General features: G+C 34.4%; 1 protein-coding gene across 3 annotated transcripts in view; it reads right to left on the reverse strand.

The window, feature by feature from the left end:
* OMA1 (OMA1 zinc metallopeptidase) overlaps positions 1–16,686 on the reverse strand; it is a 71,850-nt gene that overhangs the window by 4,973 nt on the left and 50,191 nt on the right. For all 3 annotated transcript variants that reach the window (XM_072820425.1, XM_072820427.1, XM_072820426.1), the window contains one exon: positions 13,585–13,734. In XM_072820425.1, coding sequence (XP_072676526.1) covers positions 13,585–13,734 — 150 coding nt within the window. The remainder of the gene's footprint in view (positions 1–13,584; positions 13,735–16,686) is intronic.

The raw sequence follows: 16,686 nt of genomic DNA on the forward strand, positions 1-16,686 counted from the left end.
TTTATTTTACCAAATTTCAGGGTGTCAACATATTTTATTTTTATAAATTCAAATCTGTCTTATTAAATACATTTATTAAATATCTCTTTAAAAGTGAGCAATATTTTCCCACTATACACAACTAGAAGGATATGCCCTTCCATTGCCTTTACTTTGTTTTCTACATTTAACTTTATGCACTGCACATAACAGGCACTTAATAAATGCATGCTGAATTTTAAAGAAACACCTATAGAACACAAGCTATGAATAAATCATTATGATAAATGTCATAGGGAAGACACTCTCAAGAGTTGAGAGTCTAAGAGAAAGCAAGAATGTACTCTAATAATAAAAATATACAGTTCTGGGACACCTGGGTGGCTCAGTGATTAAGCGTCTGTCCCTCTTTGGCTCAGGTCGTGATCCCAGTGTCCTAGGATTGAGTCCCATATCAGGTTCCCCATGAAGAGTCTGCTTCTCCTTCTGCCTAATGTCTCTGCCTCTCTCTCTCAATCTCTCTCTCTTTCATGAATAAATAGATAAAATCTTAAAAAAAAAAAATATACACACACACACACACACACAAATTCTAAGAATCCCAAGGAAGACTGGAGTTAACTACAGAATCGGTTAGCCTACAGATTCCCACTAGAGGTGGAAGAAACTACCATACTGTTCATCTCCTATGTGCCCTGAACTGTGCCAGGTATTTTACTTACGTTATCTCAACTGGTGCTATGGTATGAAGCACTTTTGAAATCTTGGTCCCAATGGAGTATGTTTATTATTGAAGTGCCTTATAAGAGAGGGAGGGAAGGAAAGAGGGAAGGAAGCAGGACCTTACCCCCACACACACACTCAAGTACGTACATCAGCCAAGAGATAATGTTATTGCAATTTTACAGATGAAGAACCTGAAGGTTGGATTAGATAACTTCTGCAAAATTAGGTAGGCAGGTCAGAATTAAAACCCAAAGCTCCCAAGACCACTGCTATTTTTATACTACTTAAGCATCCTTTTCCCATTATCAATTCTTAGTTTTCTATATGCTAAACTCCCATGAGGGAATGTAACTGCTACTCAACTGCACTGCCCTATTTTTCTATTTTCAACCCAATATTATTTTAGTTATCTTGCCTATAATGACCTATCATGCAATCATGTAACAAATATTCATTAAGCATCTCAGACACTGTCAAGGGCACTAAGGATATAGCAGTGAGTAAGGGCCTTACATTCTTAAGAGGAGGAGTCAGACAATAAGCAAGTCAACAAGAGCATTTTAGTTAAGTGTGTGAAGAGACAAAACCGAGAACTTTGTTAGAGAATGCACAGAGGAAGGGCTATTTGAAACTGGGGGAATCAAGGAAAATTTCTGAAGGGAGATGGCATTTGTGTAAGGAGCTGAGGGAAGAATATTTCAGGCTGCAGAGTCAGCAGGGGAGCAGTGAGGAGGAAACAAGCTCAGTATGAAAGAACTGGAATCCAGGACAATCTGGGGGAGAGGAGCATGTGAAAAAGCTGAAGAAGGAAGCAGCAGCCAAATTACCTGACTTAAAGGCTGAGCAAGGAGTCGGGATTTTTATTCTAAATTCAAGAGATGCTGCTAAAAGGTTTTATGTAGGGAAATGACATTTAAAAGATCATTCTGGCTACTGTACTGCAAACAGGCTGTTGGGGGATGAGGTGGAAAATGGAAAAGATTAAAATAGGATATGACTGCAGTCAAACCAGGTAAGGGATGATGGTGATGGAGAAGGGGCAGTAGACAAGATATAGAGAAGGAATAAAAAATGAGTCCTGAGTTCCTTCCTCTGTGTTAACAGCACTGCTTTTATTATGCTACCCATGTATTTGAGGATAATTTACTTGCTCCAAGTAAATAATTATTGTCACCTAGTACTGTACTGTTTGCTGGTTAATGACCCCAGTCCATAAATTCTTTTAAAGGTGGTATTTTTATCAATTTGTCAAAACAAAATGTTCATAAAATGAATCAGATAATTAACAATGCCCCTTTCTATATTTTGAAGCTAGAGTTAATTATTCACTGAATAACTGTTCTTTAAACTTTCAAAAATTCTCCAAAGTAAATCCCCATCAGGGCTAGGTGCTCTTTCCTTTGCTAATTTGTTATGACTCTGGGTTTCTGATACAGTTGTTTTTATTTATTTGATTTAATTATACCTTACCTCTTTCTTCAAAAATTAATTTGAGGAGGTACATTCTAGTTACAATTTCTACTTCTAGCTATATCCACTCTGGCAGTTCTCTCTCTCTCACACATACATGCTCATGCATGCACACACTTTAATTACTTCTGATTTTGACCTGAGCCATTAATTAACATCATCTACCTAAAAATAACATTCTCTCAAGTATTTTGGTTTTCCTGTATGTTAATTATCGTAGCTCTTCTCCTGATCCTCTTTGTCTAACTGATTTAGTAATTTTCACTTTGACAAAATTTCTGAAACAATCAACTATTATAATTTTGTTTATTTCTGCTTAATTTTATTTTCCCTGTCTGAGGTACACTATATTTCTTGATTTCCTTTCTCTTTTTCTCTTTTACTAATACAGACATAAAATTGATAATTTTTTTCTTTACATATAGGTTTGACAGCAATCCATGAAAATATAACTACAACCATTACAATTTTCTTTGATTCTAAGGCATGCTCTTCTTGTCTATGCATTTCTTTCTTGTCTTATACACACAAGAATTTTATTTTAATTTTCATGTGGGTGACCATATTTTAATTTTTGTTATATTAATTTTAATGTACTATGTTCTGATAATTTTAACCATAATATTTTCATATTAAGTATATGTATTTTTGTCCAATTTAAGACCAGTATTTTTCTGAAGATGTATGTACATTTGGGGAAAAAAATACATCTTTTTCGTAGCATTTAGTTTTTTGTGTCAGTTGAATCTTATTTTTTCATACTTTCAATTCAATTCTTTATTAACTACTTACTCTATCTGTGGTTTTCTAAGAATAGCCCGGGGCAAGCTAGAATCATAATCATTTGTAAACAGATTAAACTATAAATTCTATTTTTTATCATCATAGATTCTGCAAAGAGAATTGCTAGCTACTAAGTACTTCACTGTTTTATGTGTTCCATGTATTAAGGGATCTTCTATCTTAAAGAAGGAAAAGTTGGTTTGGCTAGATAGCATACCAAAGTGTATTACTGCCACTATTTTTTTTTGGCTTTATTTCTTTTCCCGTAAATGCTTAGACTTCTCCAAAGTCTAAAAGGTAAGATGTAAAGTCATTCTTACTCATATGTGACTATATTTTCTCTTTATACTTGGCAACTTATAAAATCCTATCTTTGTGATGAAGATTAAACACTTGACAATTTAAATGTCTAGGCATTGTCATTTCAGGGCATCTCAGGCATGATGCTCTGGGGTTCTAAAAATCCATCTTAAGAAATGTTATCTAAATCTATAACACATCTAAATGAGATGTGTTATAGAAAACACAGTCAACGAAATTAAGACATAAATGAAGGTACTGGTCGTCTTTTCCACAGTTTTATGTAGCTTGATTTCCTGTGTCTTTTCAGTGTTCCTTCATTTTTTTAGACTTATTTTTTAGCTTTGGGTGTTTTAATTTGGTTGTGCTATGTTCCTTTATACCTAGCATCAACGAGCCTTTGCTTGGGGCATCAGTTCTGCTCTTTACAGCCTTCACTGAAAGTTTTACAGCTTGTTTGTTGTATTCATAAGTTTAGCAATTTTCCAGAACAGATGTATCTTAGAAGTCATTCTTTCTTCTTCTGTCACTTTCAATGTAGTTAAATCAGCCTTCTCATGCCAGCTTCAGGGGGGCACCTAGGCTATCCTCTCCTAAGCAGGAAAACTTTTAAATTATACCTGAAATTTGTTTTTGTTTTTGTTTTAGATTTTTCTACTCTTTGAAGCTTACCTTACAGGAAGGAAATGGGCATTTCAGAGGCTTTCTGTTGTTATTCTTAGATTTAGTTTAGATGAGGGTCCTTGTGATATTATTAGTTAAGGACACTCACACACAAAATATCTTTTAAATACAATAACCTACAATCATCTTTCTTTTCAACCTTTATGTACTCACTGTCATTCTTATTTTTTTTTAAATCTCTTATCTATCTCTTAAATCTATTCTTGAATAGGAGAAAAATGTGGCTGTAACATCTTTTCTTCCATTAGATTTGATTTGGCTGTTCTGATTCCCTTCTTTCTTTTTTTACATAGATTCCTCCTGAAGACACACATGCAGGTTAGCCTTTTGAGACAGAGGACAATGACAGTTCCCCTCAATCAAAAAAACTTCTCAGGTTGCTGAAAAACTGGATATTTACAGAGCGCTAAATCATTAACCTACAATCACTTGCTGGCCATACAAGGGAAAATCATGTTGACAAGAGAAGGACCAGGCAGGCTATCACCATCCAACCCCTAGGTAAATGTAGCATCATTAAATGTGGAGTAGCCAAATTAAAAGAATCCTGATGTGAAACAATATAAAGCATAGCTACACTGCCTATAAAATATTCCTGCCAAAATTTAACTTCTGTTTACAGGTATACAGAGAAACAAGTGTTAAAAAAAGAAGAGAGGAGCAACAGTCCCAAAACAGACTCATTTGTGGTAAGCCCCACATTAGCAAACCAAGACTTAATAGCTAACCTAACTGCAGTTTGAACCTCTTCCAGAAATGGAATCTTAAACCAGTAAATCTAGAATTTCCCAGTCAGCATTTAGTAAGGTAATCTTCCAGTAGATCCCTTTCAACCCCCAAAGAAATATGGGTAACCCCTCTTTCCTTGTCCCTGTCCTCTTCTGCTTATAGAAGTCTCCCATTTTGTTCAGTTATTTGGAGCTCCTTTCTATTGCTAGACCAGCTGCTGCCTAATTCACAAATCACTGAATAAAGCCAATCTGGTCTTTAAATTTACTCAGTTGAACTTTGTTTTTTAACAGCAGTTAAACGATATCACAAAAAAGTAATCACATAAATAAAGAATGTTGAAACTAGATTTATTCAACAAGTCAATGGTATGTTTAAAAACAAAACAAAAGGGAGGGGGGCACTGTTCTGAAGTCAGAGATGTAAGGGACAAAACAACTAAATGCAACACATGGACTTGGTGGATTCGAATTTGAATAAACCAATGGTAAAACTGTATTTTGAGACAAAAAATTTGCATATGGACAGGATATTTATTTTTAATAAGGAATTACTATAAATTCTCTTAAGAATGATAATAGTATAATTGTGGATGAAAATGATACTACTTTCTAAAATGTATTTTGGAGTAATTGGGGAGAAAGCATCATGTCAAGCATTTATTAAAATACTAATGGGAAAAAATAAGAAGATTCAAATGAAGTAAAAGTATAAAAAGACTGATACTAACAAAGATAAGGGGGAAATGGAGATTCATTAATTATTCAAATTATTCTCTATCTTTACATGTGTTTTTAAGATTTATAATAAAAAAATTTTTAAAGATGTTTTTCCTCTCTATCCTCCATTCACCTGTCATTTCTTCATTTCTGTGACTTCATTCTTGATTTTACATCTACACCTTGAGTTTGAAATAACTCATGAGAGGTTTAAATGTTTTTCCTTGAAGGGGCGCAGAAAAAGTCTCCCTAAAATGTGCCATTTTAGTATGTGGACTATTTTGAGTTGAAGGCATTCAACAACCCCTGTGGGCTCAAGAGAAGATTCTGCTCCTCTCTTAACTACCTAAAAGAATATAAATTGGGGGTGTTTCCCAGAGTAAGAGTTATTACTGGAAATAAATTTTATCTGAGTGACCCATCTATATGGCAGGGCAAACACCTCATTACCAAACATCTGCTCTTCTAACTGCCCTGTGAAATGCTCTCCTCCCCTTTGAAGCCCAGGGTGCTTATCCCATTCCTTAGCTCAGAATGGCATATGTACTTCATTTTACCTGTCTTTGAACATCTCATGAATGTGGGGTTTCCATATGTACAAAATTAAACCTGTTTTTCTCCTGTTAGTCTATCTCATGTCAATTTAATTTAGACCAGCCAGAAGAATCTTTGAAGGGTAGATACAATTTTTTTCTCCCCAACATCCTGAAAAATGAAACCAATCTCTTTGTACTGCACTTCAAGCTCTCTCCCTTAATTTCTGTAGGCAAGCATGTACTTTTTTTAAAAAAAGCCTAGGATTTTAAAATGCATCAATAACCTCAATCAAAAACTCAACAGAAACAAATTTAACAGAAATGAATGAGAATAGTAGGTTGTTACTTTAAGAGACAGAATAGTAATACAGCCAGGAAAACGCTATGTGGCTACTTACAAATAACAAAACAAAAACTTCTGTTTATATATTGGCCTGTCAGGATGATTTGATTTAATGTCTTTACTTAAAAGCAAATGGATGACAAAAGAAAATAAAAACAGAAGAAACTGTAAAAGACTTTGAAATGGGCAAAAAGGATCACTGGATATCCTATCAAGTGTCACCTCTGCCTTTCAAGGCCTTAGAGCTGTTTTACAACTCCCTAAGTTGTAGAAAACTAATAACGATGCAAATAATACTTGTCTTTAGAAATGTAAGTGAACTGTCTGGTGGAATGCAATTGATCATTGCCTCATGAATACATCAGTTTTGCATCTATCTGTAAAGCTGGTTCATCATTCCTGATTGTCTATATACCTATGGTTCTGAAATTCTCCTGTGAGCTGGCTATAACATATTACTGGCTGTCTCAGGATTAATAGGTAAAGAAAATCTCAGATTTTGTTCATCTTATTTTTTTTTTAATTTTTATTTATTTATGATAGTCACACAGAGAGAGAGAGAGAGAGAGAGGCAGAGACATAGGCAGAGGGAGAAGCAGGCTCCATGCACCGGGAGCCTGACGTGGGATTCAATCCCGGGTCTCCAGGATCGCGCCCTGGGCCAAAGGCAGGCGCCAAACCGCTGCGCCACCCAGGGATCCCTCATCTTATTTTTGTGTAAGTCATGATTTTACCAAAAAAAAGTCATGATTTTACCTTAAAAATTTTTTTTCGGGAACACTTGGGTGGCTCAGTGGTTGAGCATCTGCCTTCAGCTCAGGGAGTGATCTGGGGGTTTAGGGATCAAATCTTGCATTGGGCTCCCTGAGGGAAGCCTGTTACTCCTTCTGCTTATGTCTCTGCCTCTCTGTGTCTTTCATGAATAAATAATTAAAATCCTAAAAAAAAAAATTGCCTTCTAATATATTTCAGTTCCTTTCATAAACTGCAATGGATATTGGAGTCTGACTAGTTTTTGAAGTGGTCTAAAATTAATTATAAATAATGAAAAATTTTAATAAATAGAAAAATTTTTAAATTAAGGCCACCTTGACACAGGTCAATTTTCCTCTTGAATGATAAATAAGAAGAAGTTTTCAAATAAATCTTATAATCAACCACTCCTGGCATAGGAGAATGATATATTATGAAATGGCTGTATTTATTCCCAATAACAACTGAAGTATTTATAAAAACAACTGATAGTACACATCAGGATTCTTCTAGGCACTAAATATCAAGTAAAACAGCAATTACTTATTCATAAAAAATAAGCCATATTAATTAGGTTTTAAAAAAGAAAAGAGGAGAAAAAAATTAATGGCCAGAGAAGCTTTATAATTAGATTAAAAGCTTCCTTTGAAAGTAGAAAACAAGTCATTTCAAGAGAAAAAAAAAATCACCTCTATTTTTTAACACATTTTTCTAAAAATATCATACTTTTTTCCCCCTAAAAGCATTTTTTTCTAATAGCCCATTCACTTCAGCCTCAAGTAGATACACATCACATGCACCATAATATTTTTTTAAGGTTTTAGACAATGTTACTGTCAGGCTTCCTGGCTTTATATGATTCAGAGGCCAATTCAATTACAGTAGCTGCTAAGATATTTGCCTTTTCCTCAACACTCTCCATGTCAGACAAAATGAAATTCTGTAAGGTGAACAGTGTATGTTTGTGTACACTGGCCAACAACATTTCACTTCAATGTTAAACACTCCTATTTTCTACTCATGAGATGTATGATATTAATGATTTATGCATTTACTTTGTCCAATTATAAATGCATAAGAATGATTTACAAGAGTTCAACCTCCAGCTTCCTGAAAGTTTAAAGAATTCAAGATAAAATGAGATTAAAATGAATGCATTTACAGCCTGCCAGTATCTATAAAAACTGAATGCAGTAAATTTGAACATCAAAATTTAAACACGAGTTTACAAATAAGGCTAACATTGAAAGTTCTAAGAGTTATTAAAAAATAAATCCTATTAAAAATTATTATAACATAACCCTAAGGAACAGTAAGGCCAAATTAAATGTTTTTCTTATACATTCTATCATTCTCTATCTCCTTCCCCCAACCAAGAAAAAGATGGCAGAGAGTAAGGCAATGAGAAACAGAAAAATTCAGTCTAAATGCTTTCGGTTGTGAAATAAATCTTTCAAGTAAATCTCTATCCTGGGTTATCATACCATTTCCTTTATTCACATCTATTCATCCATATTTTATAACAATCTTTATAGAAAGAAAGTTAAATAAGGGATTTCTTTCAAGGACAACTTATGTTATACATAAATTTAAAATCTGAACAGTGTTAAGTGTAATTTTAAAACTGTCATACCATTAAACATCAACAGGTTGATATAACATCTGTTCTTCAATTTTTCACCTAAGTTGTTATGGTAACCAAAATGCGTGGTATATTTGTTTCCTAAATTTAACTGATTATTTCAAGTAAATAAAATTACAGCATATCATCTTATTAACCACAAATATTATTAATACTATAACCCTATATTTATCATTTTTAAATGTTAGTGGATCACAGGATTATATTTAACTAGGAATTTACAAATGCTTTATCTCAGAATACACATTAAAAAAATAGCAAGGGTATACTTCTTTCTAACTTGGGGGGATTTTCTTGATTTTCAAAGCAAAACAAAATGAGGAACTAGTCTATTTTCTGAAAAACATACTATATTAAAACACTTCAAAATTATATGATATTAGGGATCCCTGGGTGGCGCAGCGGTTTGGCGCCTGCCTTTGGCCCAGGGCGCGATCCTGGAGACCCGGGATCGAATCCCGCACGGGCTCCCGGTGCATGGAGCCTGCTTCTCCCTCTGCCTGTGTCTCTGCCTCTCTCTCTCTCTCTGTGACTATAATAAAAAAAAAAAAAAAAAAATATATATATATATATATATATATATGATTTTAGTGTTTTGTAGGAGCTAGAGATTACATTCTTTCCAAACATTAAGTCAATCCCATTACTCCTTTAGTGTTCTTCTCAAAACTTTCCACTGGTGTCCCATCTGTGAGCAAAAGCCAAAGTCCTTACACTGGCTACAAAACCCATACTCTCCACTTTCCCTTGTTTACTGCATCCAACTACATTGGTCTCCTTGCTGTCCCTGTCCCTCAAATACACCAGGCTCACTCCTACCTCAAGGTCTGGTACTATTTCTTCTGCTTGGAAGGGTGTTCTCCTAGGAAGCCACAGGGCTCATTCTTTATTACATTTTTTCCTTCAAATACCATCTTCTCAGTGAAACCTTCTCTGACGAACCCCATTTCAAACAGCTATTCCAGGACCTCGACCACCTCTGCTCACAATTTACCTATCCATTAGGGACTGAATGGTTCCCCCTTGCCCCAAATTCTTATGTTGAAGCCTTAACCTCCAATGTCATGACAGTATTTGGAGATAGGGCGTTGGGAGGTAATTAGGTTTAGATGAAGTCATGAGGGTGGAGCCCTCATGAAGGGATTAGCATGCCCTTATAAGAAAAGGAAGTGACACCAAAACACTCACTCTCCACCAGGTGAGGGCACAATGTTCTAGAAGGCAACCATCTGCAAGCCAGAAAGATCTCACCAGAAACTGAATCTGCTGGAAAATTATTGGACTTCCAACCTTCAGAATTGTGAAAAAATTAATTGCTATTGCTTAAGACAGAACCTGATCTTGGACTTCTACCCTTAAGAACTATGAAGAAATAAATTTCTGTTGCTTAAGCCACCCAGTCTCTGGTATTTTGTTATGGCAGCCTAAGTTGACTAAATATATCGTTCTTACATTATTTTCCTTATTAACATTCATTACTAACTAGTACACAATATATCAGTGATTCATTCTATACATTACTAATTAATGCTATTTATTGTCTGTCTCCCTTTACTACATAAGCTTCACAAGGGCGGGGTTTTTTGTGTTTTTTCTTCATGATACCTGTAACAACTATGGTCTGGCATAACACATAACCAATAAATATTTGTGGAATGCATAAAGTATAGATTTAAAATATCTTAAATGTTGATATACTATGGCAGGAAAGAATGCATTTCTTTGATTACATTCAAGGAATCCAATAAAAAGTAGTAAATACACAATCTTTAATAAATTAAACTTTTTAAAAAATCAAAATCATCTCTGTTCTCATAGAACTAAAGAATCTTACATTCCTGATTTTCTTGATCTTTTCTCCTTCTATAAATCTGATTTACTACAGGCTCAATCTTCTTCCTACCAGTTAAATATGCAAACTACTTTATACTGCTAACTCTGTCCAGGATTTTTTCTCTGTTTACTTCCTAAGTGAACTCATCTACTCTGCTTCAACTATCACCTTTTTCAGGTGACTCTGAAATCCTCGTCTCTCACTTAGATTTCTCTGTGCTCTGGTGCTGTATTCCTAACTACCTTTGAGATGTACAACACTTCAGGCATATGGTCAGCAACACAAAGGACAGGAACTTTAGGCAGAATAGAACACTGTACTTACAGAAGTAAAAACAACAACGATGACAAAAAAAAAAAAAAAAACCTTAAATAAAATTTAGCTACAACAACAAAAGCTATAGACTCACATAATTCTATATACTGCCTGAGAAATCACTTTCTCTCATTACAGAAATTAGACTGTTGATGATAGGGAATTCCAACCTCTGAATTATGACTATGTATTCTAATTAACAATATACTCTTGCACTATCAGCTTCACTTCAACCACTGAATTATTCCCAATATTGTAGTAGAGTCTTATTACTTTCAAATTGAATTTAATCACTTGGGGGGAAAATATAAGAAATGATATGAGGTTTTCAAATTAAGTTTCTGAACTAGGATAGTTTATTTTTAGAAGAAAAAAAATCTCCCAGTGTTTTTCATCATTGGTTCCCAAATAACATATTTGTTTCTCTAACCACTTTTCCTCGTCCTTACTAATCAATTCATTATTATTCTGAAGATTTCTCTAAACCACATTTTTTACAGAATTTAGGACAGGCTTCAGATGAAGAAAGTTGGCTAGAATTCATTATTCAATTTAAGTAAATCATATATTTTTAGAAGTTCACTGAGCAAAAATGCAAAGAAAGGAAATTCTAAAAGAAAACCATGTGGTTATTATGACTTTAGAGATAGGCTAAAGTTCCCAGAGTAGTACAATGTCTCTGGGTCTTAGGTAGCACTAAGAAGACTGACTCTCAGAGCCAGTGAGCTTCAGTACACATCATTACTAATGAAATACATATGATCCCAGTCCTATGTTGCCCTTTAAGATGAATGATTACTATATATTATATCAGGTAAATTTCACTGCTATTTCTTTCTCAAATATTTTTTCTCCAAATAAGGAGTATAAATCGAAATATATTTAGGAAAGGTCTTAAGAGCCCATGTCTGGCTATCCTCAATGCTCATGAAAGGTACAAAGTATGCCCAAACTGTAGAGAAGTTGTCATCATTCCTTTCAAAATATATTCAAAATCTGACCACTTCTTTCGCTCTCTTCTGCCTCTCTAATGTCTTACTAGGATTATTGCAAGAGCCTCCTTAAATAGTCTCCCTGATTGCACCCTTGACGCACTATAGTCCACTCTCCACACAGGAGCCCCAGTGATCACTAAAAAACACAAGAGTCAGGTTGAATTCGAATACTCCTCTGTTGAAAACCCTCTACTAGCCTTCCTCACCACTTGAAACAAAAGTTAAGTCTTTACAATGGTTTAGAAGACCCTTAATGGTCTGGTCCCCCTACATCTCAGCCACTCTCCTCACCTCCTTTACTCCATTCAGCCTCCATGTCTTCCTGGCTATTCCCTGGACACACCAAACATACTCTCATTTTAGGTCCTGTGCACTTGTTACTTCCTTAGCCTAAAAGACTCCCTCCATATATTTACAGGATTTGCTCCCTGGCTTTTCCAGATTCTATTCAGTGAGGACACCCTTGACACATGAACACAGACTAGTAAACCTTCTCTGCTGCCCAGCCCTCTCTATTACCTTTCGCCTGCTTTATATTTCTCCTTCATGCTTATCACTACTTGATATACTACAAGTATGTTTGCTTGTTTATTATCTGAATTATCTAATTAAAATGTTAGCTCCAAGAAAGCAAAGACTGTTTTGTTTTGTCCTTGCTCATTCTCTGGCAATAGAACACAAAGTAGAAGATTAGAAGTGAGTATTAACAAATACTGATTATATGAATGAATGAATCTTGTGACTGTTTCTCATTCCAAAAAATTGCATTCCACTACATTTCTACTTTTCTTATGATGTCACATTCCCTGTTATATTAAGAATCAATTTGTACTTATCTTAGCATGAAAATATCGAGAACCATGTCTTATTCCTCTTTGTGTCCCCTGTACCTACTAGCATCATTTCTTTCTTATGGTAGGTACCCAATATTTCTTAAGCTGAATTTGAAGTCATACTGAAAGATACTTTTATAATACACCTGCATCTGTTTTTATCCCTTAGCAAACAGACCAATACCAATTCTTAAAATCCTAAAGAATATTCTGCTTTTAAAACCAACCAGCAAATTTAATTCAAGTGAAATGGAAGAGAGATGTAGCCTGGCTTAAAGATATCTGACGTCCATTTTGTACTGATAACTACATAAAACATTTTGAATGATGCTAAGTCAAAAAGATTTTCAGAAGATAGTAACAACTAATTCAGAGAAAACTGCTTCAACTTGATCCATTCAGGAGTTCTACCAAAAAAGAAAGAGTGCCAAATAGCACATGCTTTAGTGTATCTTCTCAAACAAATAAATAACCAAAGAGCAAATGAATACAAAGAGATTTTTTTCTAAGAAAACAAATTCTAGCATCACTATCAAAATTAATAATTAATTGATCCCAAAATTCTGCACAATTCTTTAACTGGTATTTTTAACAAGCTTTTTAACAAAGCTTAAATCACCAAGAAAAGACTAAATTATGATCAATATGTTGAGTTATAGAGTTTCCCCAAATCAGTTTAAAATTGAAAGGTATGATTCTAAAAAGATTAAATCTTCACCACCAAGAAGTCAACTGAACTGCAATTTATTCTCCAATACTTGTGGACAAGCAGGATTTTTACTCATCAGTCAAAGCCTTTGAAAAGTGATAATCCATAATTATAGTGATCAAAATATTTGACAGGCTAGAGTAGAACTCAATTTTTCTAAGTACAAGAAGCAACTGCATTAAAAATAAATGATATAGTAAAAACAAGGTCTTGCCTTATACAGGGTTAGCTCACCTGAGGTATGAGTCTATCCAAGCGCTCAGCTCGATTTCCATGAGAAGGATGTGTGGATAACCATTCTGGCAACTTGGGATAGCCTTGAAGGCTATCTGCAAATTCCATCTGCTGCCAAAACACAGAACTGGCTCTGACATCAACACAAGCCTAAAACCAGAATTAATTTTTAAAAATTAGTTATAAGAATTTTTTTGAGAACATTTTTTAAATTTATCTTTATATCACTGTGTTTTAAAAATATTTTCTATTAAACTATAATGCCCCATTCTCCTCTCACTCCTGTCCTGGGTGAAGGCCATTATAGATTCTGTCTTTATGATTCTAACTACTCTAAGTACCTCATCAAGTGGAAATCATACTGTATTTGTCTTGTTGTGACTAGCTTACTCGTTTAGCATGATATCCTCAAGATTCATCCAGTATTATAGCATACTGCAGAATTTCCTTCCTTTTTAAGAATGAACAATATCTCATATGTACATACCATATTTTGCTTATCCATTCATTGGTCCATGGACACGGGTTGCTTTCACATTTTAGCTACTGTGAATAATGCTGCTATGGGTATACAAATATCTTTTTAAGGCCCTGATTTCAATTCTTTGAGAAATATATCCAGAAGGGGAGCTGCTGGATTGTACGGTAATTGAATTTGTCTGTGTGTGTGTGTGTGTGTGTGTGTGTGTGTGAGAGAGAGAGAGAGAGAGAGAGAGAGAGAGAGAAACTACCGTATCATTTTCACAGTGGCTTACCATTTTATATTTCTACAAACAATGTACAAGAGTTCCAATTTCTTCACATTTTCACCAACATTTGTTAATTTCTGTCATTTTGATAGTAGGCATCCTAATGAGTATGAAGTAGTATCTCATTATAGTTTTTATTTGCATTATCTAATGATCAATGATGTTGAGCATCTTTTATGTGCTTAGTGGCATTCATATATCTTCTTTGAAGAAATGTCTACTCAAGTCTTCTGTCCATTTTGCAATCAGATCTTTTGTGTTGTTAAGTTTTAAAAGTTCTCTGTATTCTGGATATTAATTCCTTATCAGATATATGATTTGCAAATATTTTCTCCCAGTCTGTGGGTTATCTTTTTACTGTGGATGGTGTCTTTTGATGCAAAATTATTTTTTAAATTTTCATAGAGTCCAATTTGCCTATTTTTTTCTTTTGTTACCGGTCCCTCTGGTGTCATATCCAAGAAATCATGACCAAACCCAATGTGTAAAGCTTTGGTCCTACATTTTTTTTCCCAAAAGTCTTATTGTTTTAGGTCTTACACTTAAGATTCTTGACCCATTTTGAGTTAATTTTTGTTTACAGTATTATGTAAGGGTCCAATTTAATTCCTTTTGAGAATATCCAGTTTTCCAGCACCATTTGTTGAAAAGACTTTTACCCACTTTCCATCCTTGACAAAAAATTATTTGATCATATATGTGAGGGTTCATTTCTGGGCACTCTATTCTATTCCATTGGTCTATACATCTTTCATGCCAATGCCACAGTTTTGATTACTGTAGCTGTGTAGTAAGTTTTGAAATCTAAAGTGTGAGTCCTCCAGTTTCTTTTTCAAGATTATTTTGGCTAGGGGATGCCCAGGTGGCTCAGCGGTTGAGATTCTGCCTTCGGCCCAGGGCATGATCCTAGAGTCCTGGGATCGAGTCCCACATCGGGTTTCCTGCATGGAGCCTGCTTCTCTCTCTGCCTGTATCTCTGTCTCTCTCTCTCTGTGTCTCTCATGAATAAATAAATAAATAAAAATCTTAAAAAAAAAAAAAAGGTTATTTTGGCTATTCAGGTCCTTTAAGATTGCATATGAATTTTAGGTTTGGTTTTGGTTTCTCTATTTCTACCAAAAAAAAAAAGTCACCAGGATTTTGATAGGGATTGCGTGGAATCTATAGATCACTTTGGGTACTACTAACATTTTTAAAATACTAAGTTTCCAGTCAATGAACTCAGGATGTCTATTTCTTTATGTTTTATTTCAGCAATGAATTTTTAGTTGTCACTACATAAGTGTTTCACCTACTTAATTCCTAAATCTTTTATTCTTGCCTAGGCTATCGTAAATGAAATTGCTTTTATAATTTCCTTTTCAGATTGTTCATTGTTCGTATATAGAAATGAATTTTTGAGTGCTGACACCTATCCTGATACTTTGCTGAATTAATTTATTAAACAGCTTTTTTTGGAGTCTTTAGGCTTTCCTACCTATAAGATCATATCATCTGCAAACAAAGATAATTTTACTGCTACCTTTCCAATTTGGATACCTATCACTTCTTTTTCTTGCTCTAACTACAAACTTCCAGTACCATGTTGAATAGAAGTGAAAGTGGGCATCCTTGTCTTCTTGCCCCCGACATACAGAAAAAGTTTTCAGTATTTTACCACTGAGTGTGATGTTTGTTGTAGGTTTTTCATATTACGTTGATGTAGTTTCCTTCCATTCCTATGTTGTTGAGTTTTAATCATGAAAAAGTGTTAAATATTCTCAATTTTTTTCCTACATCAATTGAAACGATCATGTGAAGCTTCTTTTTCCCTTCCTTTTGTTAGATGTGGCATATTATATTGATCAAGTTTTATATGCTGAACCATTCTTGCATTCCAGGAATAAATCTCCCTTTGGCATGGAGCATATTCTTTTAAAATGCTACTGAATTGTTTGCTAGTATTTGTTGGGGATTTCTGCATCAATGTTTTTAAGGGATATTGGTCTATAGTTTGCTTGGAGTGTCTGTCTTTGTATCAGGGTTATGCTGACTTTAAAGAACAGCTTAGGAAGTATACCCTCCTCTTCAATCTTTTGGGAAAGTTTGAGAATTAATATTAATTCATCTTTACATACTTAGTAGAATCCACCAGGAATGCTATCAGACTTTATTCTTAGATTTTGATAACTGATTCAATCTCATTACTAGTTATAGGTCTATTCAAATTTTCTATTTCTTCATGATTTAGGATTGGTAAGGTTTTGATTCTAGGAATTTGTTAATTTCTAGGTTATCCAATGTCTGGCATGCAACTTTCATCGTGCTTTCTTATAAACCTTTTATTTCTATAGAATCATTAGTAATCTCTATA

This window comes from Canis lupus, chromosome 3, assembly GCF_048164855.1.
Source record: "Canis lupus baileyi chromosome 3, mCanLup2.hap1, whole genome shotgun sequence".
NCBI classification, from domain to species: Eukaryota; Metazoa; Chordata; class Mammalia; order Carnivora; family Canidae; genus Canis; species Canis lupus.